The 27798-nt window shown below is 40.8% G+C and overlaps 1 protein-coding gene across 1 annotated transcript; it reads right to left on the bottom strand.

Moving 5' to 3' along the window:
- Positions 1–1051: 1051 nt before the first annotated feature.
- On the bottom strand, positions 1052–25183 carry LOC118095656 (vomeronasal type-2 receptor 26-like). Its single transcript, XM_060281304.1, has 11 exons — positions 25152–25183; positions 24649–24940; positions 20699–21286; positions 18114–18332; positions 16370–16383; positions 10449–10740; positions 7423–7554; positions 6327–6554; positions 4106–4333; positions 3276–3402; positions 1052–1953 (listed from the first exon to the last, which is right to left on the bottom strand). Exons 1-11 carry the CDS (start codon positions 25181–25183, stop codon positions 1052–1054), a joined length of 3054 nt encoding a protein of 1017 aa, XP_060137287.1.
- Positions 25184–27798: the final 2615 nt, after the last annotated feature.

Genomic DNA, 27798 nt, shown 5'->3' with positions numbered 1-27798 from the left:
TCAAGGCCGCTGTTGAAGGGTCGGAAATTGCTACGCCTTTCCCGTAGCAATACGTCACAACTTTGGCAGTGTCAGGCCTTGGCCGGAATTCTTTGGCGATTTTCCTAGAGGGAGGGGCGTGAGGCGGAGACCTCACCCCCTTTGGCAACAAGATCGGGGTATTGGGAGAATACCTTGACCATGCCAATAGGCGCCATCACTTCCCCCTTCCAGTGGTGGCGAATGGGGGGCGGGCTCTCTTTCCTTGAACATATGTTCTCCAGAGCAAGCCCCAACCCCCATACATGTGGATAACCCCGAAGCCTCCCAGAACCCCAGCTGGGGACTGGGAAGGATAACGCCCAATGCCTGAGCCAAGGTCTCCCTACATCTGAATCTTAATAAAGTTGTGGCCAATTTGAATCCCATAGCATGTTGTCCTGCATCTTTATTCTGCTCAGGGGGTCGCCTGGGGTTTTTGGGGACTCCGCCTGTCCACGCAAAAATGCTATCTGCTACCGTTATTAATGTACTTTATTCTCCCTCCCCTTCTCAACATCTTGATCAGCAGAGCTAAGTTTAGATTCCTAGTTCCTCCTTAAATTTCAGGTTTTTGAGATGAACTTTTCTCTTTCTGTGAACTTTTGACTCTCCTGGTCAGAATACCCTTGAATATGAATTAAACAATATAAAAGAAATAGGTTTGAGAACACCACAAGGAAAATTGCTGAAATAATTTAGTTCTTCCCAGTTGATTGTACAGTGGTACCTCTGCTTAAGAACTTAATTTGTTGTGGAGGTCCGTTCTTAACCTGAAACTGTTCTTAACCTGAGGTACCACTTTAGCCAATGGGGCCTACCACTGCTGCTGTGCCTGCGCCCTGCAATCTCTGTTCTCACCCTGAAGTAAAGTTCTTAACCCAAGGTACTACTTCCGGGTTAGTGGAGTCTGTAACCTGAAGCGTCTGTAACCCGAAGCATTTGTAACCTGAGGTACCACTGTATTGCACCTCTTTTATGTTCCTGCATAGGATTCCAAGAGGTTGAAGGACACCAGAAAGCCTTCTGTAACTTATATCTTTTTTCGTATTAGTTGTTCTCTAGTGTTCAACTCAGGCCTCATCAGAATAATGTAACATTTAGGGAGAAAGATGCAATTTAGTAGTCCAGCACTGGAGGTCAAGATGGAGAAGATCTCAACAGCTACCATGTATTTTCCTCTTGTGCTCAGATAAGTTGGAACAAAGGTCAACCAAACACTGCAAAAGACCAACATACTGAAGGTGATGAACTTGGCTTCATTGAAACTGTCTGGCAACTTCCTGGCTAGGAAGGCCACACTGAAGCTGACAATGGCCAGGAAGCCCATGTAACTCAAAACACAATAAAACATGATGGCTGATCCTTCGTTACAGAGCACAACTATTTCATCAGTCAATGAGCTCATGTCCAAATCTGGAAATGGAGAAGAAGTTGCAAGCCATAAAACACAGATGCCCACTTGAATACTGGAGCAAAAAAGGACAATGGAATAAGATAATCCTTTCCCTAACCATTTTCTCATCCTGGATCCTGGTTTGGTGGCCATGAATGCTAAAACCACAGAAATCGTTTTGGCCAAGATGCAAGAGAGGGACACAGTGAAGATGATGCCAAAAGCAGTTTGTCGGAGAAGACAAGTCACCTTGTTAGGTTTTCCAATGAACATCAAGGCACAGAGGAAGCAGAAGAGGAGGGAAGTGAGGAGAATGTAGGTGAGGCTTCTGTTGTTGGCTTTGACTATGGCTGTATCCTGGTGCTTAATGAAGATGCCCAGCACCAGAACCGTGATCAGAGAGAGAAATAGTACAGAGAAAGTTAAAACAATGCCCAAATTGTCATCAAAAGCTAGGAAGTTTTGTGTCTTAAGATTGCATTGATCCTTCTCTTTGCTTGGATATTGATCTCCTGGACAGGTGACACAAGTTTCCAAACCTGAAAAACAACAACATGAACAAGGTAGGATCATTTAAAAGCATGAAAAATGGTTCTAACAAATAGAACCCATATAGACTTTTGAATTCATCTTCACACAACGATGGCAGAGATGAAACCTGGAATTTTCTATAAGAATATGTGAGCTGTAGTGGCTTTAAACCCCTTTTGAGTTAGAAGTGTGATAATTACAACTGTAACCATATTTTGTGAAGGAAGAGATACAGTATATCAAATTGATGCAACTTCTTATCTCCTCTTCCTCCTCTTGCCCAGTTCTGAAAGGAGAGTCTTCCACTTCTTTCCTCTCCTGATCTCACAATTTCTCTAACTTTCAAGCTCATCTTTTATTTTTCAGAAATCTGCAGCTGTGCATTTATTGCTCATGTATGATACTGTCATGAATGAAGCAGCTCCCAGGGAAGACTTGTTGACATCCAGGGGCCTCGCATGGCCTGCTGGCTTGCCTCCAGCTGGACCGGGCCCTCCAGCCGATACTCTGGCTGGTCCCTGGAGCAACGCTGATTATGGCTCTGCTTCTCCGAAGCAGAGAACACATTAGCATAATGTCCGATGCAATGAAATAGGCATTGAGATTGTGTGTAGAAGCATAATTACATCAGTTTATTCAGACAAAGAAATAACATGTCTTCTCTCTGCGAGGGAGAACAACAGAAGTAAAAGCAAAAGCTATACAGCAGTTTCCCAGCAATCTGTGCTGGTACATAACACAGACATGTGACATGCAACAGTAACATGTCTGTAAACCCTTAAGGTGGAATGGAAATCACAAAGGCCAGCCCCCAGTGAAAGTTTGCAGCCAACAGAAGAAAGCAGCCAGGAACAGAGGGGGTTAACTGCCATGCAGGATGATCATTGGCTCGTGCCAACTCCCCGCCCCTTGGAATACTGGTTGATAAGGGAATGGCGGAGAGCTGGCCGCAATCCAGCCAACACTTTGGGGACATGCCTATTGGCGTGGACAGAGAAGGAAGCAGTTTGTCAGAATGGGATGAGATGGGAGCTGAGCCAATCCCTTTTAAGAATAGGCTAAGGGGAGGGCTGTTAGACAGGAAACAAAGCAAAAGGCACAAAGTGAGAAAGTTCAATATCTTCTGTAACCGGAAGGGGTCTTCAGAAGGGTCATCTTGATTGATGATGGAGGAGGCTGCATTAAAGCCATCTGGAGATGTCTGTTTGTTTTGACAATAAATCATCATTTTTAATTAACTACGCTCACTGTGTTGTCAAGCTGGGGACTGGACTCCTGACAGATACCTGCAAAGAACTTTGTTTCAAAAAAGAAAGAGAATGTGTCCTACCCTCCTCATTTGAGAACATCCCGTCAGGACATGGAACACAATCATAACAGCAGAACTTCTCTCCCTCCTTCTTTTTCTTCCCATATCCAGGTTGGCACATTTCATTACACATGCAAAGGGGTGGCACCTATCAAAAAGTAAAGAAACTTTTTCTAAATTAAGAAAACACGTGAGGAAATCATCTGCATCCGACTGGTAAACAGTGATCTAGATTCCAAGATTCTAAAATGCCGTTCATCTAGATATGGTTCCTAACCTGCAAATCCTGGAACGTGTCAGTTTGAGAGTGTGGCACAGCTGCTCAATTTTTAAAAATCGAGGCTGCACTCAGTCTTTGCTTGCTCAGATCATCACTGGAGTCTGAGGAATAAGACCGCTTCAGCAGGCCTTGGAAGAGGCCAAAGAGTGTTTCGGACCTGGGAAGTGGCTGAAGATCATTGGGGAGCATAATTTCCCTTAGCCTTTGAAGTGGGTGAAGAACTCATGTGGCCTGTAGTGTAGACCATCTGGGTGCAGGGCTAGGGGGAGGGGTGGGTCTGCATTTCCTTCCCTTTCAATCACTGTGGCACCATTGAAAAAATCACTTTTAAGTGCTCAGCTGGTCACTAACATCACTTTTAAGTGGCATCCTTCAGTGGGGACATTTTGTTTTGTCTTCTTCTTCTTTTTTTTAAAAAAAATCATGTTATTTTAAAATACTACTTTTCACTTCCAGAGAAGTACAAATTTATTTGTGTGTTAATTGAAGTAAAGTAATGCTTCCTTTGTATTCCTTACATCCCATTTTATTGGATGTTGTTATTTGGGAGACAGTGCAGTTATTTTCTCACCTGAGTGAAGCCTTTGTGCCATTTGATTTTGTCTTCATTAATGGTGAGCTCTTTGCCAGGAGGAGCCTGAGGATCCAGCTTTCCCACTTTGACCCTGACGTAGGACATATTTGGGAATGTGACCAGGTTCGTAATATCAAAGCCAGCTGCGATTTCTCCATGTTCATTAAAAGTAATTTCTTCTCCAGCACTGTTGTTGAAAGAAATTATACGAAGGGATGAGTGGAGCTAAATGGAAAAAGAGAGAGAATAAAGCAAATTTAAAAAGTTGTGATATTCCTACTAAGATTCTGCAGTATAGAGTGAAGGCTTCAATGAAAAGAATACATTTCCTAATAAGAAACATTACCTCCCAGGGCTCCGGATGATGAAGAGAGAATCTACCCACAGTCTCCTTTGTTCTCAGGTTCACTCTAGCTGAGTATGTGATGTGCAAGGCATGTGCCAGAGCATGGACAGCATTATAGATACTGTAGCTGTGGCCGGTCATGCTCATTTCAAAAAATGATGAGGGAAGGCTCTCCAGGATCTCATCCCCTCTACATGGCTTATCAGCAAGAAACACAGTGTGGTTTGAAAGAGAGCAACTGAATGCTTGTTCCCAGAAATCACTGATAAAACCATCTTCACTTGCCCAAGAAGGATTTATGATAGAAAGGAAATTTTGGAATGGGAGGGGTGAAAGGGGGGAAATGTAATTGGCTATGTTATTGGTAATTTGTATTGTTTAAAAACTCATTTTCTTCAATAATATTTTTTTTAAATGAATTCATGTCTCTCCCTCCTATAAATCTCAAGGCTATTGACAATCTTACTATAAAATGAACTGAAAATAAGATTAGAAACAATGCAAAAAAAGAGAGAGTGATTTCAATCAATACAAATAAACATCCATGTCAGAGACCTATTTTTCATTTTAGGTATGTTGCAACAAAAATGTATTCACCCCCCCCTCCCAATTACCAATATTGGGTACCTGTCATATCTCAACAGAAAACAGAAATAGTCTCAGTGTTCAGCCAACACTTTGGGGACATGCCTATTGGCGTGGACAGAGAAGGAAGCAGTTTGTCAGAATGGGATGAGATGGGAGCTGAGCCAATCCCTTTTAAGAATAGGCTAAGGGGAGGGCTGTTAGACAGGAAACAAAGCAAAAGGCGCAAAGTGAGAAAGTTCAATATCTTCTGTAACCGGAAGGGGTCTTCAGAAGGGTCATCTTGATTGATGATGGAGGAGGCTGCATTAAAGCCATCTGGAGATGTCTGTTTGTTTTGACAATAAATCATCATTTTTAATTAACTACGCTCACTGTGTTGTCAAGCTGGGGACTGGACTCCTGACAGATACCTGCAAAGAACTTTGTTTCAAAAAAGAAAGAGAATGTGTCCTACCCTCCTCATTTGAGAACATCCCGTCAGGACATGGAACACAATCATAACAGCAGAACTTCTCTCCCTCCTTCTTTTTCTTCCCATATCCAGGTTGGCACATTTCATTACACATGCAAAGGGGTGGCACCTATCAAAAAGTAAAGAAACTTTTTCTAAATTAAGAAAACACGTGAGGAAATCATCTGCATCCGACTGGTAAACAGTGATCTAGATTCCAAGATTCTAAAATGCCGTTCATCTAGATATGGTTCCTAACCTGCAAATCCTGGAACGTGTCAGTTTGAGAGTGTGGCACAGCTGCTCAATTTTTAAAAATCGAGGCTGCACTCAGTCTTTGCTTGCTCAGATCATCACTGGAGTCTGAGGAATAAGACCGCTTCAGCAGGCCTTGGAAGAGGCCAAAGAGTGTTTCGGACCTGGGAAGTGGCTGAAGATCATTGGGGAGCATAATTTCCCTTAGCCTTTGAAGTGGGTGAAGAACTCATGTGGCCTGTAGTGTAGACCATCTGGGTGCAGGGCTAGGGGGAGGGGTGGGTCTGCATTTCCTTCCCTTTCAATCACTGTGGCACCATTGAAAAAATCACTTTTAAGTGCTCAGCTGGTCACTAACATCACTTTTAAGTGGCATCCTTCAGTGGGGACATTTTGTTTTGTCTTCTTCTTCTTTTTTTTAAAAAAAATCATGTTATTTTAAAATACTACTTTTCACTTCCAGAGAAGTACAAATTTATTTGTGTGTTAATTGAAGTAAAGTAATGCTTCCTTTGTATTCCTTACATCCCATTTTATTGGATGTTGTTATTTGGGAGACAGTGCAGTTATTTTCTCACCTGAGTGAAGCCTTTGTGCCATTTGATTTTGTCTTCATTAATGGTGAGCTCTTTGCCAGGAGGAGCCTGAGGATCCAGCTTTCCCACTTTGACCCTGACGTAGGACATATTTGGGAATGTGACCAGGTTCGTAATATCAAAGCCAGCTGCGATTTCTCCATGTTCATTAAAAGTAATTTCTTCTCCAGCACTGTTGTTGAAAGAAATTATACGAAGGGATGAGTGGAGCTAAATGGAAAAAGAGAGAGAATAAAGCAAATTTAAAAAGTTGTGATATTCCTACTAAGATTCTGCAGTATAGAGTGAAGGCTTCAATGAAAAGAATACATTTCCTAATAAGAAACATTACCTCCCAGGGCTCCGGATGATGAAGAGAGAATCTACCCACAGTCTCCTTTGTTCTCAGGTTCACTCTAGCTGAGTATGTGATGTGCAAGGCATGTGCCAGAGCATGGACAGCATTATAGATACTGTAGCTGTGGCCGGTCATGCTCATTTCAAAAAATGATGAGGGAAGGCTCTCCAGGATCTCATCCCCTCTACATGGCTTATCAGCAAGAAACACAGTGTGGTTTGAAAGAGAGCAACTGAATGCTTGTTCCCAGAAATCACTGATAAAACCATCTTCACTTGCCCAAGAAGGATTTATGATAGAAAGGAAATTTTGGAAGTTTTGCAACTCTGATGAGTGAATTGTGAAGGAGATAGCACCATGGAAGTTTTGTATATCAGGATCAAGCACCCTGTGCAAGGTATGTAATGTGAAATCTAGTTGGGCTGTCGTAATCCACACCTTTGTTGTGGATAATTTTTGAGGAAATATTTGTTGAATCATATTGGTTACTGTGAAACTGTTCTCCACCCATCCAAGTGCTTGATTTCCTCCATATATAATAACGGCATTGGCTTTGTTCTTCAGGAAAGATGGTACAACTATTCGTGAGTCAACAAGCATTGTCAGTATGTCGTTGGAGAAATGCAGATTTTTTATGCTTCTTTCTGTGAATGCTGAACAGATTCCATTCTGGAAAAGCATTGGTTCTATAGTCTGCAAAAAATCTTCTCCACCCTCATCATCTGTTGCAATAAGACCTACCCATGTCCATTTGAAATACACAAGTAGCTGGATAATTCCTTTATACTGAAGACTGTCATTGGGGACCATGCGGTAAAAGGGAGAGAACTTCAATTGATCATTGACTGATAGTTCAAATGAGCCATAGGAAATCTAAAAGACAATGTCAGACATTTTAAAGTGGCTATACGAGATGACTATGATCTATCTAAATTCATGTCTCTCCCTTGGGAACAATTGTGGAGGGTAGATTTGAAATTTACAGATTGTTGTCTTTTGAAGGAAAACTACATGAAAATCATGTATAGATGGTATATTACACCAGTAAAAATGGCAAAAATGTATAAAACTGGGTCAAACATATGTTGGAAATGTAAAGAAAAAGATGGTACTTTATATCATATGTGGTGGGAATGTAGAGAAGTCAAAAAAAAATCTGGGAGATGATATATAATGAATTGGAAAAGATGTTTAAAATGACATTTGAAAGAAAAGGAAAAAAACAGAAGCATTTTTGTTAGGGATTCTAGGACAAGACCTGTCAAGGAAAATAAAGAACTTATTTATGTATGCTACAACAGCGCCAAGAGTCTTGTTAGCACCAAGATGGAAGAATGAGGAAATTCAAATGGAAGAACAATGACAAGAGTTATGTGGAGTTGGCAAAGATGACATACAAACTATATGAGAAGGACAACCGTGACTTCAAGGAAGAATGGGAACTTTTCACAAACTATTACAAACTACAAACTATTTACAACAAGAGGATTTGGACTCCTTGGCAGATTTTGAATAAACACCCACAATTTATTAGTAGAACATATGATGGATAAGGTAAAGATATGTACAATTTTATAACATGCAGAAAAAATTATGTACAAACAAACCAGGGAGGGGAGCTGAGGGAAGTCCTTAGATGGTGGGAGAGGGAGGGATGGGAGGGGTGAAAGGGGGGAAATGTAATTGGCTATGTTATTGGTAATTTGTATTGTTTAAAAACTCATTTTCTTCAATAATATTTTTTTTAAATGAATTCATGTCTCTCCCTCCTATAAATCTCAAGGCTATTGACAATCTTACTATAAAATGAACTGAAAATAAGATTAGAAACAATGCAAAAAAAGAGAGAGTGATTTCAATCAATACAAATAAACATCCATGTCAGAGACCTATTTTTCATTTTAGGTATGTTGCAACAAAAATGTATTCACCCCCCCCTCCCAATTACCAATATTGGGTACCTGTCATATCTCAACAGAAAACAGAAATAGTCTCAGTGTAAGCCCTGCTCCTATTTTTTTTAAAAAAATAATTTTTATTAAGGGTTTTCCTGGTTTACAAGGATATGTGCAATGTCTCTTTTGGCATTTTTACATATCAGTTTCATTTGTTGAGACATTGGTGAGGAGAGGGGAAGGAAAGTAGATGGGGGAGGGTAGGGTGGGGTGACAATGTTTCTATTTTGCTTAATAGGTGTGGGGGTTTTTTGTCAGCGTCGCTTGTGTAGGTTCTCTACTGTTTACTTGTTTTCTTTTGATGGTGAGAGATGTTGGGGTTGGCCTAGGATATGGTTGTTCCTTTGTGGTTGGCTGTGGTGGTCTTAGTTTTGTGTGTGAGTGGGGTGTGTGAGTGTTTTCGGTCAGGTTAACCATATTCAAGTTAAATGGGTTTCTGACAATTTATTTTGGAGCCAGTATCTATCTTAATAGCAGCTGGTGAGAACTGCATTTGTGAAGAGTGCTGTTGTGTGCAGAGCCGGTCTGCAGATTTCTCATTGGCATCTAGTTGCCCTCTGTAAGATGAGACGTCTGGATGAGATGGGTCTTTGGCCTGAACTATCAAGAGTCTTTGTATGTTGATATTGGGTATTTAAGGCAATCAATCTCAAGCAATCTTCTCCCAAAGTGAATAGGACCTTATATTTTAGTTCTAAAATCTTAAACTTGGCCCAGTAGCAGATTGGCATCCAGTGCTCATCTCACAGACATAGTATCATAAGCTTGTAGTCGCTAACAATTTCTGTACTAGTAGTTACAGTCTCCGGACAAAATAAAAGTGTGTTGCAGTAATATACCATTGAGGATCGGAATGTATTAACACATTTCCTGACACAGAAAGGTTACCGCTGTATTACTAGCTGAAGTTAATAAATAAAGAAACATAATCATTTGTTCAAAATTTAATAAAGTTACATATTCTCATTTAACTATTCATTCATTTATAGTACTCTATCTTTCTAGTGTTCTTAAAGGGTAAAGGGACCCCTGACCAGTAGGTCCAGTCGTAACCGACTCTGGGGTTGCGGCACTCATCTTGCGTTATTGGCCGAGAGAGCCAGCGTACAGCTTCCAGGTCATGTGGCCAGCATGACAAAGCTGCTTCTGGCGAACCAGAGCAGCACACAGAAATGCCGTTTACCTTCCCGCTGTAGCGGTACCTATTTATCTACTTGCACTTTAACGTGCTTTCGAACTGCTAGGTTGGCAGGAGCTGGGACTGAGCAACGGGAGCTCACTCCGTCGCAGGGATTCGAACCCCCGACCTTCTGACCAGCAAGCCCTAGGCTCTATGGTTTAACCCACAGTGCCACCTGCGTCCCCCCTAGTGTTCTTACTAGGACAATATTCCCTATCTGTGAGATGCACATGAAGAATCAGACATGGCCAAAGATTTCCTAGATATTCATTTCTATCATTGGAGAAATTCTCCTGCACTGTACATAGAGAAAGCCCAAAACGTATGTGGGTGTACATTAAGAGGTTCATTCCTAAAGCCCAAATTGCATATAGCCAAAACAAAGTTCAATGTGCACACGTTAAATATGTGTAAATTGCTAGATTATTGTATAACCATTACACACTGTTGGGAGCAAGCCCCACCCATTTCCATACAGCATTCAATGCAACTGCAGCTATTGTGTGCCCCCCCACACCCATACTGCTCAATTTTCCTGATTCATCTGATTCTCTGGGAAAGAGAGTAGAAGTGTGCACTATAAGGGAGATTTTTTTTTGGGGGGGGGAAACCCATTGCTACCCAAATCCTACCTGTGGGATCTTGTAAAGCCCCAAGATGTTTGCCATGCATAAAGAAGTATCAGAGCTAAGTCCCCCAATGACTCCTATTACATTTTCCTGGGTGCCACATTTGTAGTTGGGGATGAAATGATGTGATTTAAAGAGCAGATCCAGAACTGTCCGGTACGTCAACCTTGAATGGGAGTAGCTGTCATAGATACGGAACCCAAGAGTGATATTGGGCAAGATGTTGGGATTCTCATTGATCTCATCAATCGCAAACACCAAGGCCAGGATGTGCTGGTAGAACTTGGTCACCACACTGCAAACAAAGTGAGAATTAAAGAGAATTAAATAGGACTATCAATCATTTTATAACAGTCCTTGACTGCTTTAGATAAGGAGGAAGCACAATCAGCAAACTCAATAAAAACAACAATATAACACAGTAATAAAAACAGGGAGCAGCATGATCCAGCAGCATGGAAACCCAAAAGCAGAAAAATACATCGGACAGAAAAAAAGTTACCCAAGCCCCTCTTGGTGGCTTCCAACAAATAAAAACAAAATTTGTCTGGACATACAAAAGTGTAAGTCAAATCCTTTACATTTCCAAAGTTAAGAGTGTTACTGCTACTTGGGCCAAGCATTTTTCAATTCATCTTACAAACATACAGAATTGCTATAATTAAATTTAAGAACGTTGTTCAGAGATAGAATTTCTTACAAGGGGAGTTCAATCGACTCCTGAGAAGGGTGCTTCTTGAACAGAAAGTTGGGAAATACATAATCGATATGAGATATTATCCCACCAAAGGCAAGATCACCAGTGTCATGCCACTCATGTGGAACATGTACAGAATCAGCTTTGGAGCAATTAACACTGTGCACATTGCAAACCGTGCTTGGGAGCAGCAGCAACATGTTGATGAGAAAGCTCCATCTACTTCTCGTCTCCATGGTGCATCTTTTTCACATCCAAGTTGCATGAAGCCTGACTGGATGCAACATGGTGTCAGAAGTGGCTCTCAGGATGTTTCACATGTTCCTCTCTGAGGTATGCGTGGTGCCAACTGGCCTGAGTGATTTCTCAGGTATTTGTGAGCTGTAAATTCTGCTATGAAGCATCTGTTTTGAGATTGTGCTACTTTTAAAAATATTTTATCTACAGTTGCATCAGTGTGGAATAACTATTACATGTATTCTTGAACCGCTATGGGAATGTGAATTGATAACAGTTATTATGATAATGATAGGGAAGGCAAACATTTCTACAATGATATCCTCTGAACAGCCTCTGAAAATTAATTGCTGCCCAAACCATGTTCCTTCACCAATTATGTATTTTCCTTTTCTGCTGAATTAAGTTTGAACAAAGGATGGTCAAACAATGCAAAAGACAAATGTGTTCAAGGTGATATACTTGGAGTCGGTAAAATGCTGTGGCAACTTCCTGGTTGGGAAGGCCACAGTGAAGCTAAAATATAACTCTAAAATAGAACAAAACATGGTGAATGACCCTTCATTATATTACAGTACAACTTATTAAGTCATTGAGTACTGTACATAGCCAGACCTGGGAATGGGCGTTTGCCCTAACTTTAATTTTATAGCAGAAAAGAAGAACGGAATAAGCAATAGTCCCTTGAAGGTTTAATTTATTGAGTTGAAAGTGGCATCTCAGAGCCTTTAGTGTAATTAACCCATTCCTGTGGAATACTCGTGATTCAGAGGTTACCTTCTGTGTTAACTTTCAAATGTTTGTTAAATGCTTTTATCTGCTGCCAGGTTTATGCAGACAGTTTTGAAAATATATGTTATGTAATTTGTGTGTGTGTGTGTGTGTGTGTTGTTCTTGAATTTTATTAGAATTGTTCTAAACCACATTTATTTTGTAATTAAAATGTGGTAGACAAAATAATAATAATAAATAAATAAACATATAAAAATATTGGGATGTTCAATGCAGGTCTCACAAAATAACAAATTATTGCCCATGGGGAATTGTCAGTTTCCACTCATTCACTTAATTAATTATTATATGTAAGCATCATGGTGGGATTGGTTCATATCACATATTAAATTCATCTCTGAAGAAAAGATTCTTAACCGATCCTCTAAAATTTATGAATCCTTACACGAACCTCAAAGGTCACACCCAGAAAATTACTTAAATGTACTGGACAACCCTAAACATCACTGGGCATTTTCCAGAATCTGTTTGAATGTTCTCCCTTCAGCACTATTAGAGGGCAGACATCCCAGTGGAACGGAGATTATGCCCATGCAACTCTGATAAGATTGAATCCATTGGGCATGTTCTTCTATACTGTTCATTGTATTGTGATACCCCAAAAGAGCTAATCCAACTGCTACTAAGGATATTAAAAACCAGGCTACGTTATGAGGAAAAAATCAATTCAATATCTGCCTCATCTACATAACAATGTGTAACTGTGTCATCTCTTACAGATTCCTCTTTCTTCAGCAGCACTCTGTGTCCATTATCTGAGGCCCTTCTTCATGTGCTTCCTTCATGTGAAGTCCTCCAAAATCACCACAACATTTTTAGTGGCGTTCGAATCATAGCCCCATATTTCAATTCCATATAGAACATTTGAGTAAGCACTTTGCTACGAAATACCTTGAGGGCAGATTCAAACAGCTGCCCTCTCTGATGAGAGCAGTACATGTGAAAAGGATCTAGGAGTCTTGGTAGACCACAAACTTGACATGAGTCAACAGTGTGATGCAGCAGCTTAAAAAGCCAATGCAATTATGAGCTGCGTCAATAGGAGTATAGCATCTAGATCAAGGGAAGTAATAGTACCACTGTATTCTGCTCTGGTCAGACCTCACCTGGAGTACTGTGTCCAGTTCTGGGCACCACAGTTCAAGAAGGATACTGACAAGCTGGAACGTGTCCAGAAGAGGGCAACCAAAATGGTCAAAGGCCTGGAAACAATGCCTTATGAGGAACGGCTTAGGGAGCTGGGTATGTTTAGCCTGGAGAAGAGAGGGTTAAGGGGTGATATGATAGCCATGTTCAAATATATAAAAGGATGTCATATAGAGGAGGGAGAAAGGTTGTTTTCTGCTGCTCCAGAGAAGCGGACACGGAGCAATGGATTCAAACTACAAGAAAGAAGATTCCTCCTAAATATTAGGAAGAACTTCCTGACAGTAAGAGATGTTCGGCAGTGGAATTTGCTACCAAGGAGTGTGGTGGAGTCTCCTTCTTTGGAGGTCTTTAAGCAGAGGTTTGACAGGCATATGTCAAGAATGCTTTGATGGTGTTTCCTGCTTGGCAGGGGGTTGGACTGGATGGCCCTTGTGGCCTCTGCAAAGTCTATGATTCTATGATTTTAATAGAACTTCATCAATGCCTCCATATGACACTTCCAAGAGAGGGGCTCATGAATGAGTTCACCCAGGTACCTAAATAAATAAGTTTGTTCTATAGCCTGCTGATCCAAGCAGCAACTATACTAGGATTGCCACATTTCAAAAAGTTAAAATCCAAACACAAAAGTTGTAGAGCTTTTTGGGGCAATTTTTTTTTTGGGGGGGGGAGATTGTTGAGCTTTTTAAAAAATCTACAAAGGGTTGCCATACATCTGGTAAAGATAAAGGAAAAGGACCTGAAAGCAACTATGGGGTGTGGCACTCATCTCACTTTCAGGCCAAGGAAACCAATGTTTGTCCAGAGACAGCTTTCCGGGTCATGTGGCCAGCATTTCTAAACTGCTTCTTGAGCAACGGAACACCATGACAGAAGCTGAATGAATGAAACTTTATTCGTGTCAGCCATAGCTGCAAAAGAACATTGGGGTGTACGCAGAAAGATAAAATAAAAAGTCACTTACATAAAACACAGTTTAAGGTCCTGAATCAGCAATCAAATAGTGGACCTTATTCTGATTACCCCAGCAATGACAGAAGGTGTTTACCTTCCCACCACAGCGGTACCTATTTATCTGCTTGCACTGGTGTGCTTTCAAACTGCTAGGTTAGCAGGAGCTGGGGCATAGCAACAGGAGCTCACCCTGCCACAGGAATTCAAACTGCTGACGTTGCAATTGGCAAGCCTAAGACGCTCAGTGGTTTAGAACACAGCACCACCCACGTTCTAAGATTCTGTATGCCGAAAACAGCAATCTTGGTCTTAGAGTAATTTATAGATAGGCTTTCCTGTTTACAGTGTGTGTTGAACACCTCCAAGAGACCTAACTGGAAATGAGGGAGGAGCAATAAATCATCAGCATATATCAATATTGTAAGGGGAAAGGCTTATCGGGAACAACCCCCCCCCCCTCATCCAGTCGAGTCCCTCTCCAAGCAGTAGCTCAAGCACAGGATCAGATTACAAGAGCCAGGAAACAGAAAGAGAGTTGAGGCTAGAGCAGCACCAGGCAGCCCTTACTCCAAGGGGAGGGAGAAAGGGAAAGGGAAAGAGGGGCCGACAGTCAGTCGGTCGGAAGGCCATTCCCCCCCACTCCGGAACTGAGGCATCGGAGAAAAGGGAGGCGCTTCACAGTTCCCAGGCTGTTATGCTGGGCGAGGAACAGGAAATCAGCACTGCGAGGCTCTGACTCAGACTGAGGCAGACATGCTTTTGGACACTTACACTGTAAATAATATGCACAAATAAAAACATCTGAAAGACAAGCAGATGTGGAGGGTTGTTACTCAAGAGTAGCCACAACAACCCCTGACAAATATTGAGGTATTTCTGCTCCTAATTATGGAGAAGGGGAGTTTGCATTGGCTAAATATGACACAAAATCATTAATATGAAAGTTAAAAAGAGTGGGAACCAGAATGCAATCTTTAAGGTATTTTAAAAGCATCATTTATACAACCATTTAAACCTAATCCGAGCCTTATTTCTTTATTGCAGTATAGTTCTTGGATCAATAGCAGAAGTCTGCAGTCAATGTTGGCAATCTGAAATTTCTCCCACAGTCTATTTCAATAAAAACAAACAGCAAGCTTTACACAGAACAAAACATTAAATTGGTGCAATTTATTCTTACATAGGATGCAGCAAAATATTCTCTCATTTATATATTTTTTCGTATCAGATGTTCTTTATTGTTCAACTCAGGCCTCACCACAATAATGTAGCATTTTGGAAAAAAGATGCAACCCAGTAACCCAGCACTGGAAGTCAAGATGGAGAAGATCTCCACAGCTACCATGTATTTCCCTCTGGTGCTCAGGTATGTAGGAACAAAAGAGAGCCAAACACTGCAAAAGACCAACATGCTGAAGGTGATGAACTTGGCTTCATTAAAACTGTCAGGCAATTTTCTGGCTAGAAAGGCTACAGTGAAGCTGACAATGGCCAGGAAACCCATGTAGCTTAAGACACAGCAGAACATGGTGACTGACCCTTCATTACATAAGAGTATAATTTGATCAGACATTGTGCGTGTATCTAAATCTGGAAATGGAGGAAAAGTAGCCAACCAAAGAGCACAGATCCCTACTTGAATATGGGAGCAGGAGAGAATGATGGAAAAAGCCAATCGTTTCCCTATCCATTTCCTCATCCCAGATCCTGGTTTGGTGGCCATGAATGCTAAAACCACAGATACCGTTTTGGCCAAGATGCTGGAGATGGACACACAGAAGATTATACCAAAAGCAGTTTGTCGGAGAAGGCAAGTCACCTCATTAGGCTTTCCAATGAACATCAAGGTGCAGAGGAAACAGAAGAGGAGGGAGATGAGGAGAATGTAGGTGAGGCTTCTGTTGTTGGCTTTGACTATGGCTGTGTCCTGATGCTTAATGAAGATTCCCAGCACCAGAACTGTGATCAGAGATAACAAAAGTGCAAAGAAAGTTGAAACAATGGCTAAAGTGTCATCAAATGCCAGGAAGTTTGGAATCTTAGGAATGCATTGATCCTGGCCTTTGTTTGGATACTGGTCTTCTGGACAACTGACACAAGTTTCTTCATCTGAAAAGGAATAGAAGGCATTGTTCATTGTTCAAGCTTAAGAACTGCCTTCCAGAAGCCCACCTTGTGTTTTTACCAATGAAATGTTTAAAATTCTTCAGCCCAAAGTGCACCAAACATAAATGTCATGTATCACATCTGGATTAAATGTTGAAATAAGAAGTTCTGTTCAGTGAAATGAGATATCCATTCTGGCTGTATTTCAAAATCTTAGGAGTCAACAAAGGTGTCAGTCATTTTGACCTCTGTCCAAATCAAAACTGCTGATAGCTTTGTGTTATTTCTTGGGCATTATATAATTCACGGGCATCCTGTCTGACTTTCATAGTTCTACCATTGCAGTTATCTGGGAACTTGGCACTAGGCATTACTCATTCTTCTAAAAACATTGTCCTTAAGTTAATTTAAAGCAATTACAAGTAAACAGCCAAATGAAAGGTATCTATATAAAACAAGGGCTATACTTAATTTGATAACTATAAAAAAAAAACCAAAACGCTTTGTGAATGTTAAAAAATATGCATAAAGTAAAAGGCAATAACATTACCAAAGGGTGCCTCACTTTTTACTTCAACAAAAACAGATACAGTGGTACCTCCGGTTACGAGATGAATTTGTTCCAGAGGTCCATTTTTAACATGAAACCGTTCTTAACCTGAGGTGTGCTTTCGCCAATGGGGCCTCCCACTGCCACCATGCCACCGGTGTGCGACTTCTGCTTGCATCCCGGAACAAAGTTCACTACCAGGAGCATCTACTTCCGGGTTAGCGGAGCATGTTACCCGAAGTGTTCATAAGGGGGACGGTACGTAACCCGAGATTCCACTGTAGTTTGGTGTATTATAACATTGCATGTCTTACCCTTCTCGTTTGAGACCATCCCATCTGGACATGGAGCACAAGAATAGCAGCAAAATTTCTTACCCTCCTCTCTCTTCTTCCCATAACCATGACGGCACTTGTCATTACATACTGAAAGGGGTGGCACCTGCCCAAATATATAGGGATGGTTTAGCATTAAATAAGGCTTCTGGAATTAATCTTTCATTATCTTATATCAGATTATCTACCAGCAAACAGGAGGGGAAGTGATGTAGAAGGTAAAATCTGTAAGTATAGTGGAACACATTAAGTGGTAGGAATCTCTGCTCTACTAAGATTCCTGCATTGCAGGGTGTTGGGCTAGATGACCCTCAAGATCACTTCCAACTCTACAATTTTATGATCCTATGATTATATGAAATGATCTTAATTAATAGCCAACTGGAACAGATGGGTTTTCAAAGCTTTTCTGTAGGGCAGCAATGACAAGGTGAAATGCACATCCCTTGGAATGTAGTTCCATAAAGTAGGGGCCATCACTGATAAGGTCCTGTCTCTAGTGACTAGTTATTTAGCTAATTTCAATGGCAGGCCAGAAAACAGAACTTCCAGGTCTGAATTCAAAACATAGACCTGCACAGGTAGATAAAGGTTGTCCTTAAAATTATGCTTTCTCTTCAATGACATTCTCATTCTCCGCATATTAATAAAACCACTTGTGTTATTTGCCATCACAATATGGTATTCCAATAAATTTCAGCTGTAATTATTTATTTTGTGAAGTAATGCATTCACCCCCCCCTTTATATCCCTTGTGCTCCCATTTTGTGTTTTCTTCATTTTTATTGCCCTTCCACTTTGCTGAATGATCACCAGCATTGACCCACACAGTTACGGTAATTCCCTACCTGAGTTAAGTCTCTGTGCCATTCAATTCTGTCATTATCAATGGTGAGGTCTTTCCCAAGAGGATCAAGCCTCCCTACTTTAACTCTGATGTAAGATTGATTTTGGAACGTCACCAAGTTTGTAATATCAAATCCGGATGCTAATTCTCCATGTTCATCCAGGGTAATTGCATCTCCAGCACTGTTGTTGAATGAGATTCTCTGCAGGAATGAGTGGAGCTAGGTTCAAAGAGAAGGACAATGAGAAGGTCAGTGTCTGTCAAGGAAAGGAATGAATTTGAGAAAATGAAGGAAACGGGAGCGTGATACTAATGTTTTGTAGAGACTTTGTCACATAAGGAATATCTGTTAGTCACATAATGGATACTGGGTACAGGCCACTGTCCTGCACTTAGAAAATGGCAATTAAACAATTTGGACAGCTAGCAGGATTTAAGTTAAATAAACAAAAAACAAAAATGTTGGTTAAGAATATGAAGATGGAGGAAAAGGAAGAATTACAACAGAAACACGGTATTGTAGTGGTGAAAAAAGTACAATATCTGGGAATATGGATGACAGCAAAAAATATTAACTTATTTAATGACAATTATGAACCAGTGTGGAAGGAAATAAAGAAGGACTTCGAAACTTGGAATAGAATGAAGTTGTCGTTCCTTGGAAAAATAGCAGCAATCAAGATGAATGTATGACCCAAAATGTTATTCCTATTTCAAATGATTCCTATAATAAAGGGAATAGGACAATTCAGAGAATGGCAAAAAGTTTTGCAGAGATTTGCCTGGCAGGGAAAAAAACCAGGAATAAAATAGAAAATCTTAGTGGATAGAAAAGAAAGAGGTAGATTCTCCATGCCGGACTTGAGGATATATTATGAGGCGTCCTGTCTCTGTTGGTTAAGAGAATGGATAACATTGGGAAATACAGACTTATTAGATTTGGAAGGATACGACAACAGATTTGGTTGGCATGCATATCTTTGGTATGATAAAAAAGAGTTCATAAAGGTTTTACAAATCTTGTGATAAGGAGGTCTTTATATGAGGTGTGGGAAATAAATAAATCGCTGTTAGAAACCAAGACCCCATGGTGGATCTCACCAGTGGAGGTGTTGACGGTTAAAAAGATAAATATGGAAGGGAGGAGGGCCACTTACGAGGAGATACTGAGGAAATCAGAAAAGGGATGGAAGTTGAAACCTTATGATGAAATTAAAGAATTTCTGACTGGATGGCTGCAATATCACCAAGTAAATGATGTGTTTATAAATGATAAGAAAATAGGTTTTGAAGATAAGAGGTCCAAATTTCAAATAGAATTGTTGGAAGGCAGGACAAAATTGTTGTCAAAAATGTATGATTTGTTGTTAGAATGGTATACGAAGGATGAATTGACAAAAGATGTGATGATTAAATGGGCAAAGGATTTTGGGTATAATACTGAATATGATGCGTGGTTGAAATTGTGGAATCAAACATTGAAATTTACTGCATGTACTGCCCTGAAAGAGAATGTTTTGAAGATGATGTATAGATGGTATTTAACACCAGTAAAATTAGCCAAGATGTATAGGATGAGTAGTAAAACATGCTGGAAATGTAAAGAGAAGGAGGGTGAATTTTATCATATGTGATGGACATGTGAAAAAATTAAAAGATTTTGGGAAATGATATACAACAAACTGAAAAAGCTTTTTAAATATACCTTTCCCAAAAAACCAAAAGCTTTTTTATTGGGTCATATAGGACCCAACAAGAGATTGTAAAAGAAGATCAAGTATTATTTATGTATGCGACAACCGCGGCAAGGACTTTGTTAGCCCCAAAATGGAAAACTCAGGAGTTACCGACGATTGAAGAGTGGCAGACAAAAATAATAGACTATGCTGAATTAGCAAGACTGACTAGCAGGATCCGAAACCAGGGAGAGGCAAAGTTCCAAAAAGACTGGAGTAAATTCGTGGACTATATGGAGATGAATTGTAGAAGTTTAAAGACACTTGCAGGACTGAAATAAATCCTACGAAATGACTTTAAGTAGAAGGAGTAAAGGAACTGTGAGATAAAAGTTGATAAGAAAACCAGATGAGGGGAGGGAGGGAAGTCAAAGCTCGGCAGAGCATTGGGAATTCGAGATAGATGAACAGGTGTTAAAAAGAGAAAAATTGTGTGTGTTGTGTTTGTTGAATGTTTTGTTTTGTTTAATGTGTTTATTTGAAAAATTTAATAAATTGCTTTAAAAAAGAAAAAAAAGAAAATGGCAATTAAATGAGGAAATATTACCTGCCAGGGCTCCACATTTTGAAGAGACAATATGTCGCTGGCCTCCATTCTACTGTGTTTTAATCTGGCTGATTTCATGATATTTAAGGCATGTGCCAAAGCATATACAGCGTTATAGATGCTGTAGCTGTGGCCAGTCATGCTCATTTCAAAATAAATTGCAGGAAGGCTCTCCAGCATCTCCTCTCCGGTACATCTGCCATGGATTAATGCAGACATAATGGAGTTTGACCATGAACAACCAAATGCTTTTTCCCAGAAATATTTAATAAAGCCATCTTCATTAGCCCAAGAAGGATTTACAATCTGAAGAAATTCTCGGAAGTCCTGAATTTCCTTTGAACGAATTGTGAAGGAGATGGCCCCATGGAACATTTGTCTATCCATGTTAGTAATTGTCTGAAAGCTATATAATGTGAAATCAATTTGGGCTGTTGTAATCCACACTTTTGCTGTAGAGAGCATCTTCTTATTTTGAGGAAACAGCATTTGGTGCAACTTGATTCCCCCTATAAACCCTCCTAACCATGTAATAGTTCCACTTTCTCCATATACAACAATGGCATTGGCGTTGCTCAGCATGAAAGTTGGAAAAATACCCTTTATGTAAGTGACCATTTCTTCTATGTTATCAGAGAAGTGCATATGTGTTTGAGCTCTTTCTGTGAATGCTGAACAGATCCCATTCTCGAAAAGCATAGGCTCCATGGTCTCCAAGAATCGTTCCCCACCTTCATTAGCTATCGCATACAGCCCAACCCATTTCCATTTGAAGTGCAGAAGTAACTGGACAATTCCCCGGTACTGGAGAGCTTCACTGGGAACCATGCGGTAAAAGGAATGGAACTTGTTTTGATCATTCGTTGCTGGTTCAAATGAGCCATATGAAATCTTTAAGAACAACAGCAACAGATATATTAGGGTCGGAAGAGTATTGGGTAAAATGGCGGATGGGATTGCCAAAGTTACCAAGCCTCTGGATACCTGCCCCTTTCCTGTCCCACTTAAAAATAAATAAATTTGCCAAGCATGTAAAGCTGATTGCACACAAGTTAAATATGCATAAATTGTGGGTCCATTTTGGTAAGCATCATGGTACAACCCTAAAGTATAGATCCCAAAGTGACTTTCACACACTCCCTGAAGACTAACAAATGTATGCTAGCTGAAGTTTTCATGGACTACAGTCTACTGCATCAGATACATGAAATAATAATAATAATAATAATAATAATAATAATAATAATAATAATAATAATAAATTTATTATTTATACCCCGCCCATCTGGCTGGGTTTCCCCAGCCACTCTGGGCAGCTTCCAACAGAAATATTAAAATACACTAATTTCTTAAAGATTAAAAGCTTCCCTAAACAGGAACCAATGCTTTTTTAGAGTGCTATATGTATCTGAGAGAGAGTTGGAAGCAGGGATTGTAACAGGCTGCTCAAAAGATTGTTTCCATCAACAATTGCACTAAGCACCTGGCAAACTCTTTGATAAAAAGAATAATATTAATGAGCACCCAACATTTATAAAACTGTTATGATTTATAATGCCTGTTTTTGGAAGTTAGCCTCTTTAAGTTCAACATGACTCACTCTCAAGGAAATGTGTACAGTCATACCTCGATTTAAGTATGCCTCGGTTTGAGTATTTTCAGTTTAAGTACTCCGTGGACCTGTCTGGAACGGATTTATCCACTTTCCATTACTTTCAGTGGGAAAGTTCACTTCAGGTTAAGTACGCTTCAGGTTAAGTACGGACTTCCGGAACCAATTACACTCATACCTCAGGTTAAGTACACTTCAGGTTGAGTACTCTGCAGACCCGTCTGGAACAGATTAATCCACTTTCCATTACTTTCAATGGGAAAGTTCGCTTCAGGTTAAGTACGCTTCAGGTTAAGTACGAACTTCCAGAACCAATTACACTCATACCTCAGGTTACGTACGTTTCAGGTTGAGTACTCCGCAGACCTGTCTGGAACAGATTAATCAACTTTCCATTACTTTCAATGCGAAAGTTCGCTTCAGGTTAAGTACGCTTCAGTTTAAGTACTCCACGGACCGCCTGGAATGGATTAATCCACTTCCCATTACTTTCAATGGGAAAGTTTGCTTCAGGTTAAGTACACTTCAGGTTAAGTACGAACTTCCAGAACCAATTATACTCATACCTCAGGTTAAGTACGCTTCAGGTTGAGTACTCCGCAGACCTGTCTGGAACAGATTAATCAACTTTCCATTACTTTCAATGCGAAAGTTCGCTTCAGGTTAAGTACGCTTCAGTTTAAGTACTCCACGGACCGTCTGGAATGGATTAATCCACTTTCCATTACTTTCAATGGGAAAGTTCGCTTCAGGTTAAGTATGCTTCAGGCAGGGCCGGTGCTAGGGTTTTTTGCGCCCTAGGCGAGATCACCTTCTGCCCCCCCCAATCATATTTCAAGCACAGATGTATTTCACATCCAACGTGTTCCTTGTAACCATGATCTCTGCTACATGTTACAAATCAGTGACAGCCCTGCTACCACAGAATAATAGTGCAGGGTGGGGAGGGAGGGGGAAGAGATAGAAGGAAGGAAGGAAGGAAGGAAGGAAGGGATGAAAGAGAGAGAGAGGGAGGAAAAGGAAAAGAGGGAGAAAAGAGACAGAGAAGGGAGGGAGGAGGGGTGAGAGGGAGAGAGAGGGAGGAAAGAGAGAGGGAAGGAAGGAAGGAAGGAAGGAAGGGGTGGGTAAGAGAGAGAGAAAGAAAGAAAGGGGGGGAGGAAGCTGGCTCTTGTGAGAGGCGGCGGTGGGATGAGTGCCCCGAAAGGAGCGCTTTCGGGGCGCTGATACTGTCGCCACCTCTCGAGGGGTGGCCGCATATCCCTTCTCCCTGGCTCACTGTGGGTGGGGGGAGGGAAAGCGGCCCAGACGGAGCCCTCCCTCGCCGCTCGCCCCAAAGCAGCGGGGCTAGGCAGGAGCCAAGTGTCTCCTGCGCAGCCCCGCTGCTCCAAAACAAGCCGCGAGGGAGAGAAACGGAGCCCTCCTTCAAGGCTTTGAAGCAGCGAAGCTGGGCAGGACCGTCTCCTCAGGACCGTCCTGCCCAGCTTCGCTGCTTCAAAGCCTTGAAGAAGGGCTCTGTTTCTCTCCCTCGCAACTTGTTTTGGGGCAGCGGGGCTGCGCAGGAGACACTTAGCTGCCTCGCTGCTCCAAAACAAGCCGTGAGGGAGAGAAACGGAGCCCTCTCTCATGGTTCGCCCCAAGGCAGCCCGCTGTGCCCGTTCTATCCCGCCGCGCCGCGGCTCCCAGCTTCCCGTCACGCCCTCTGGCTGCCCGCAGCGCTTAGCCTTGCCGGAGGGCGCAACGGGGAGCTGGAGGGAGGGCGCAGCGCGGCAGGCGGAACGCCTAACCCGCGCTCCGCCGGGCTGTGCTGCCTCCGCCTGCTCAGCCAAAGCGGCGGAGTGGCGCTGCCCAGGGCTAGGACAGCCCTGGGCAGGCTGGCCTGTGCCCCCTCCATTTTGGAGCTCTAGGTGACTGCCTAGTTCGCCTAAATGGATGCACCGGCCCTGGCTTCAGGTTAAGTACAGATTTTCGGAACCAATTGTGTTTGTAAACCGAGGTACCACTGTATGTGACTGCAGCTGTTTTGTATTGGTTCATGGGGTGTGGCCTTGTCTTTGAGACAGGATGGGATTTGCAATATTCAGTGATTGCCCATTACATGCAATCATGGGTGTGTGTGTGTGTGTGTGTGTGTGTGTGTGTGTGTGTGTGTGTAGGGGGGCAGAGAGAGTGGGGGCAGCGGTGCACTGGCAGGTAAGGCAGTCTCTTTAACCTAAGAGAAAAATTCTCTAATAGAGTGACTGAGTGAAAAATCAGTGGAGGTCTTGAGGGTTTGCGGTTCTGGGATTTTTGTGAAGATGCTGTTGTAATTGCCAAAGCTCCTTCAAAATAAAAATAAAATAGAAAAATTCCTTCCAGTAGCACCTTAGAGACCAACTAAGTTAGAGACCACCTCCTTCAATCATGTTTGAAGCAATTCGCCTCTAAATGAATTAAACATAATTCTTTTACACCCCCACCCCTTTCATGCACATTACGTATTTGATAGACCCAAAGGCAATTCCGCATATTTCAGTTAATTTTACTTTTCGCCATTATGCCCTTCCATCCTTATAATTCATGGAAACACTGCTGGAAAGAATGGAAAAATGAATTGTGGGGGCAATGACAGGAAAGCCTGATAGTAACAATCCTCAGTTCCTACCTGTGGAATCTTGTAAAGACTCAAGATGTCTGCCATGCATGACGAGGTGTCAGAACTAAGTCCCCCAATTACTCCTATTACATTTTCCTGAACACCACATTTGTAGTTAGGGAAAAACTGACTTGATTTAAAGAGGAGGTCCAGAGTGGTGCGGTAAGTCTTCCTTGAATCAGTATAGCTGTCATAGATGTGGAAGCCAAGGGTGACATTGGGCAATATCCACGGATTCTCATTGATTTCATCAATGGCAAAAACCAGAGCAAGGATGTGCTGGTAGAACTTGGCCGTAATGCTGCAAATAAAGTGACTTACTATTTCATGGCAGAATCGAACTGGTCTTTTCTAGACCAGAGGGATTCAGCAGTCTATTAAGGATAAGGCACAGCCAGCAAGGTTAGTCATTAGCTAAATCCTTTAGGAAAGAAAGAAACCATGCTGTGAGAACCTTCCACCGCATTGTTCCTTTAGACTTGTACACCAGGTAAGGGCTTACGCATACTTACTTTTTGCCTGGCTCTTTCCACATGTTTTCCATGTCCAATAATTCTTTTCCCCTTTTGCCCCAGAGCTTCCCCCATGAACACCCACTTTTTAGTGCTAAATTGGAGGAAAGGTCAATTAAGGGAACGATTTGGAGAAAATAATAATAATAATAATAATAATAATAATAATAATAATAATAATAATGGCACTCAGACATTGAGCTTTAAAGTATGGACGATGCCTAAAAAGAGTGGAGGAAGGGCAAATGTGTGACTCTCAGTATACAGTACGATCTCTGGTTGCGAACCCTCCTCCTTGCGAATGCTGCAGGTTATGAGCTCCGCTAACCTGGAAGTAGCTGCTCCCAGTAGCAATTTTCGCCCTGGGGTGTGAGTGGAAGTCGCAGGCCAGAGGCGTGCGCACTAGGGTGATGACTTTTTTACAACCTCATTTCCCTGTATCATAATTTGATGAGCTTTCATTAAAGATTAGATAAAATCTTACTTTCAAAGAGATTTGATTTTAAAAAAACCTCACGCACAAAATGATTTAAAAAATTTATTTATCAGTTTTTTGACCATTTTTGAAGCAGATATAAAATCGAACCCAAGCTTTAGAGTCACATATATACAACATTTTTTAGGGTCATCAAACACACAAGGAAGCTTTTTTTTAGCTGCAGTAACAGTATAGACGCCGCTAGAGGGTGATGTTTTCCTACCTCTCCTGTAGGTTCTTTTTCCAGCATGTCCGGCAGGGTCTGCTGGCTGAGTTTTGAGGTCCCAAAAAGGGGCTTATACCTTGCGGAGGTGTGACATTTGTATACCCTGTGTTGCTAAGATCACTCCCCATTGTGGAATGTGGTGTTGTGTCCAAATTTGATACGAAATATATATAGAATTGTTAATACAATTTTATGAAATGGTATAACGGCATACAATTTTTTTTAAAAAAACAGTTTGTGCATGACCTTTTTAAATATCTAAATGGAATATACCTCATTTTAGTCATTAATTGCCAAAAGTCCATCCATTTGTGCTACAGGAAATAATTTTTGAGGAAAAAAATGAAAAAGTCATCACCCTAGCACGCACAGTGGGAAGCCCCATTAGTGAAAGCGTGCCTCAGGTTAAGAACTGTTTTGACTTAAGAACGGACCTCCAGAATGGATTAAGTTCATAACCGGAGGTACCACTGCATTATTAAATGTGTCAGAACACATACATTATGGAGACATGGATGCAGAAGGGATTAAATATTTTCTGGAAATGCATTTCAGTTTTGGTGTTATTGTCCAGTTTCATTACTTAAAACAGTTTCAGTTATGCTGAAACACTGAAACTTGCAATTTATTTTCTCATCAATTGATGGAGCGTAGGCTTGTTTGTTTTTTAAAAACAAACAAACAAACAACTCAGAATAAATTGGCATTAATGACACAAACTGTCCATAATTTGATCTGCCCTAGAATGCTTTAACCTAAACATTTCTGTTCCATAGTACAACCCTTAAAATGGAGATCACAACAAATAACTGGAAGAAACCACTGGCCTGAGTTTTGTGAAATATTTGGGTGACAGCAAAAAAAAAAAAAAGAATTTGTATAAAGATAATTATGAAAAGTTGTGGAAGGAAGTTAAAAGAGATTTAGATATGTGGTCTGATTTGCAATTGTCTCTGATGGGCCGAATATCTGCGGTAAAGATGAACGTATTGCCAAGAATGTTATTTCTATTCCAGATGATTCCGGTGATAGATAATGTGAAATGTTTCAGTGAATGGAGGAAAGTTTTATCAAAATTTATCTGGCAGGGGAAGAAACCAAGAATTAAGTATAAACTGTTGACTGATACAAAGGAAAGAGGTGGATTCTCCCTGCCAGATTTAAAAATTTATTATGATGCTGCAACTTTTTGCTGGCTTAAAGAATGGTTTATATTGGAAGATACGGATCTATTGGATTTAGAAGGTTTTGACAATGTATTTGGATGGCATGCATATTTATGGTATGACAAGATAAAGTCTCATAGAGGATTTAAAAATCATATAATTAGAAAATCTTTGTTTAATGTGTGGAATAAATATAAAGATTTGTTAGAAAGAAAAACACCCTGGTGGATATCACCATTGGAGGCCAAAGCTCAGAAAAAGTTAATTATGGAATTTAATGGTTGAAATACAGTGATTTATTGATTGAAGAAGGTAGTAAATTCAAGTTAAAGTCATATGAACAGCTTAAAGATAGTTTAAATGATTGGTTACAGTATCATCAGATAAATGAAGTGTTTAAGGCAGATAGTAAAAATACTGGTTTTACAATGGAAAAATTGAGATTGGAAATGGAATTGTTGAATACAAAGGCAAAAAACTGATCAAAGATATATAATTTACTGTTTAAATGGCATACTAAAGATGAACAAGTGAAATCGGTGATGACTGATTGGGCAAGAGATGTGGGGCACAATATTATGTTTAATGACTGGGAAAGATTGTGGAAAAAAGGTATGAAATTTACTGCATGCAATGTATTGAAAGAAAATATGATGAAAATGATGTATAGGTGGTATTTAACACCTGCTAAACTTGGGGATGTGGGTGGCGCTGTGGGTTAAACCACAGAGCCTAGGGCTTGCCGATAAGAAGGTGGGTGGTTCGAATCCCCACGAC

Source organism: Zootoca vivipara, chromosome 13, assembly GCF_963506605.1.
Source record: "Zootoca vivipara chromosome 13, rZooViv1.1, whole genome shotgun sequence".
Taxonomy (NCBI): domain Eukaryota; kingdom Metazoa; phylum Chordata; class Lepidosauria; order Squamata; family Lacertidae; genus Zootoca; species Zootoca vivipara.
This window is presented reverse-complemented; position numbering and strand designations above follow the sequence as displayed.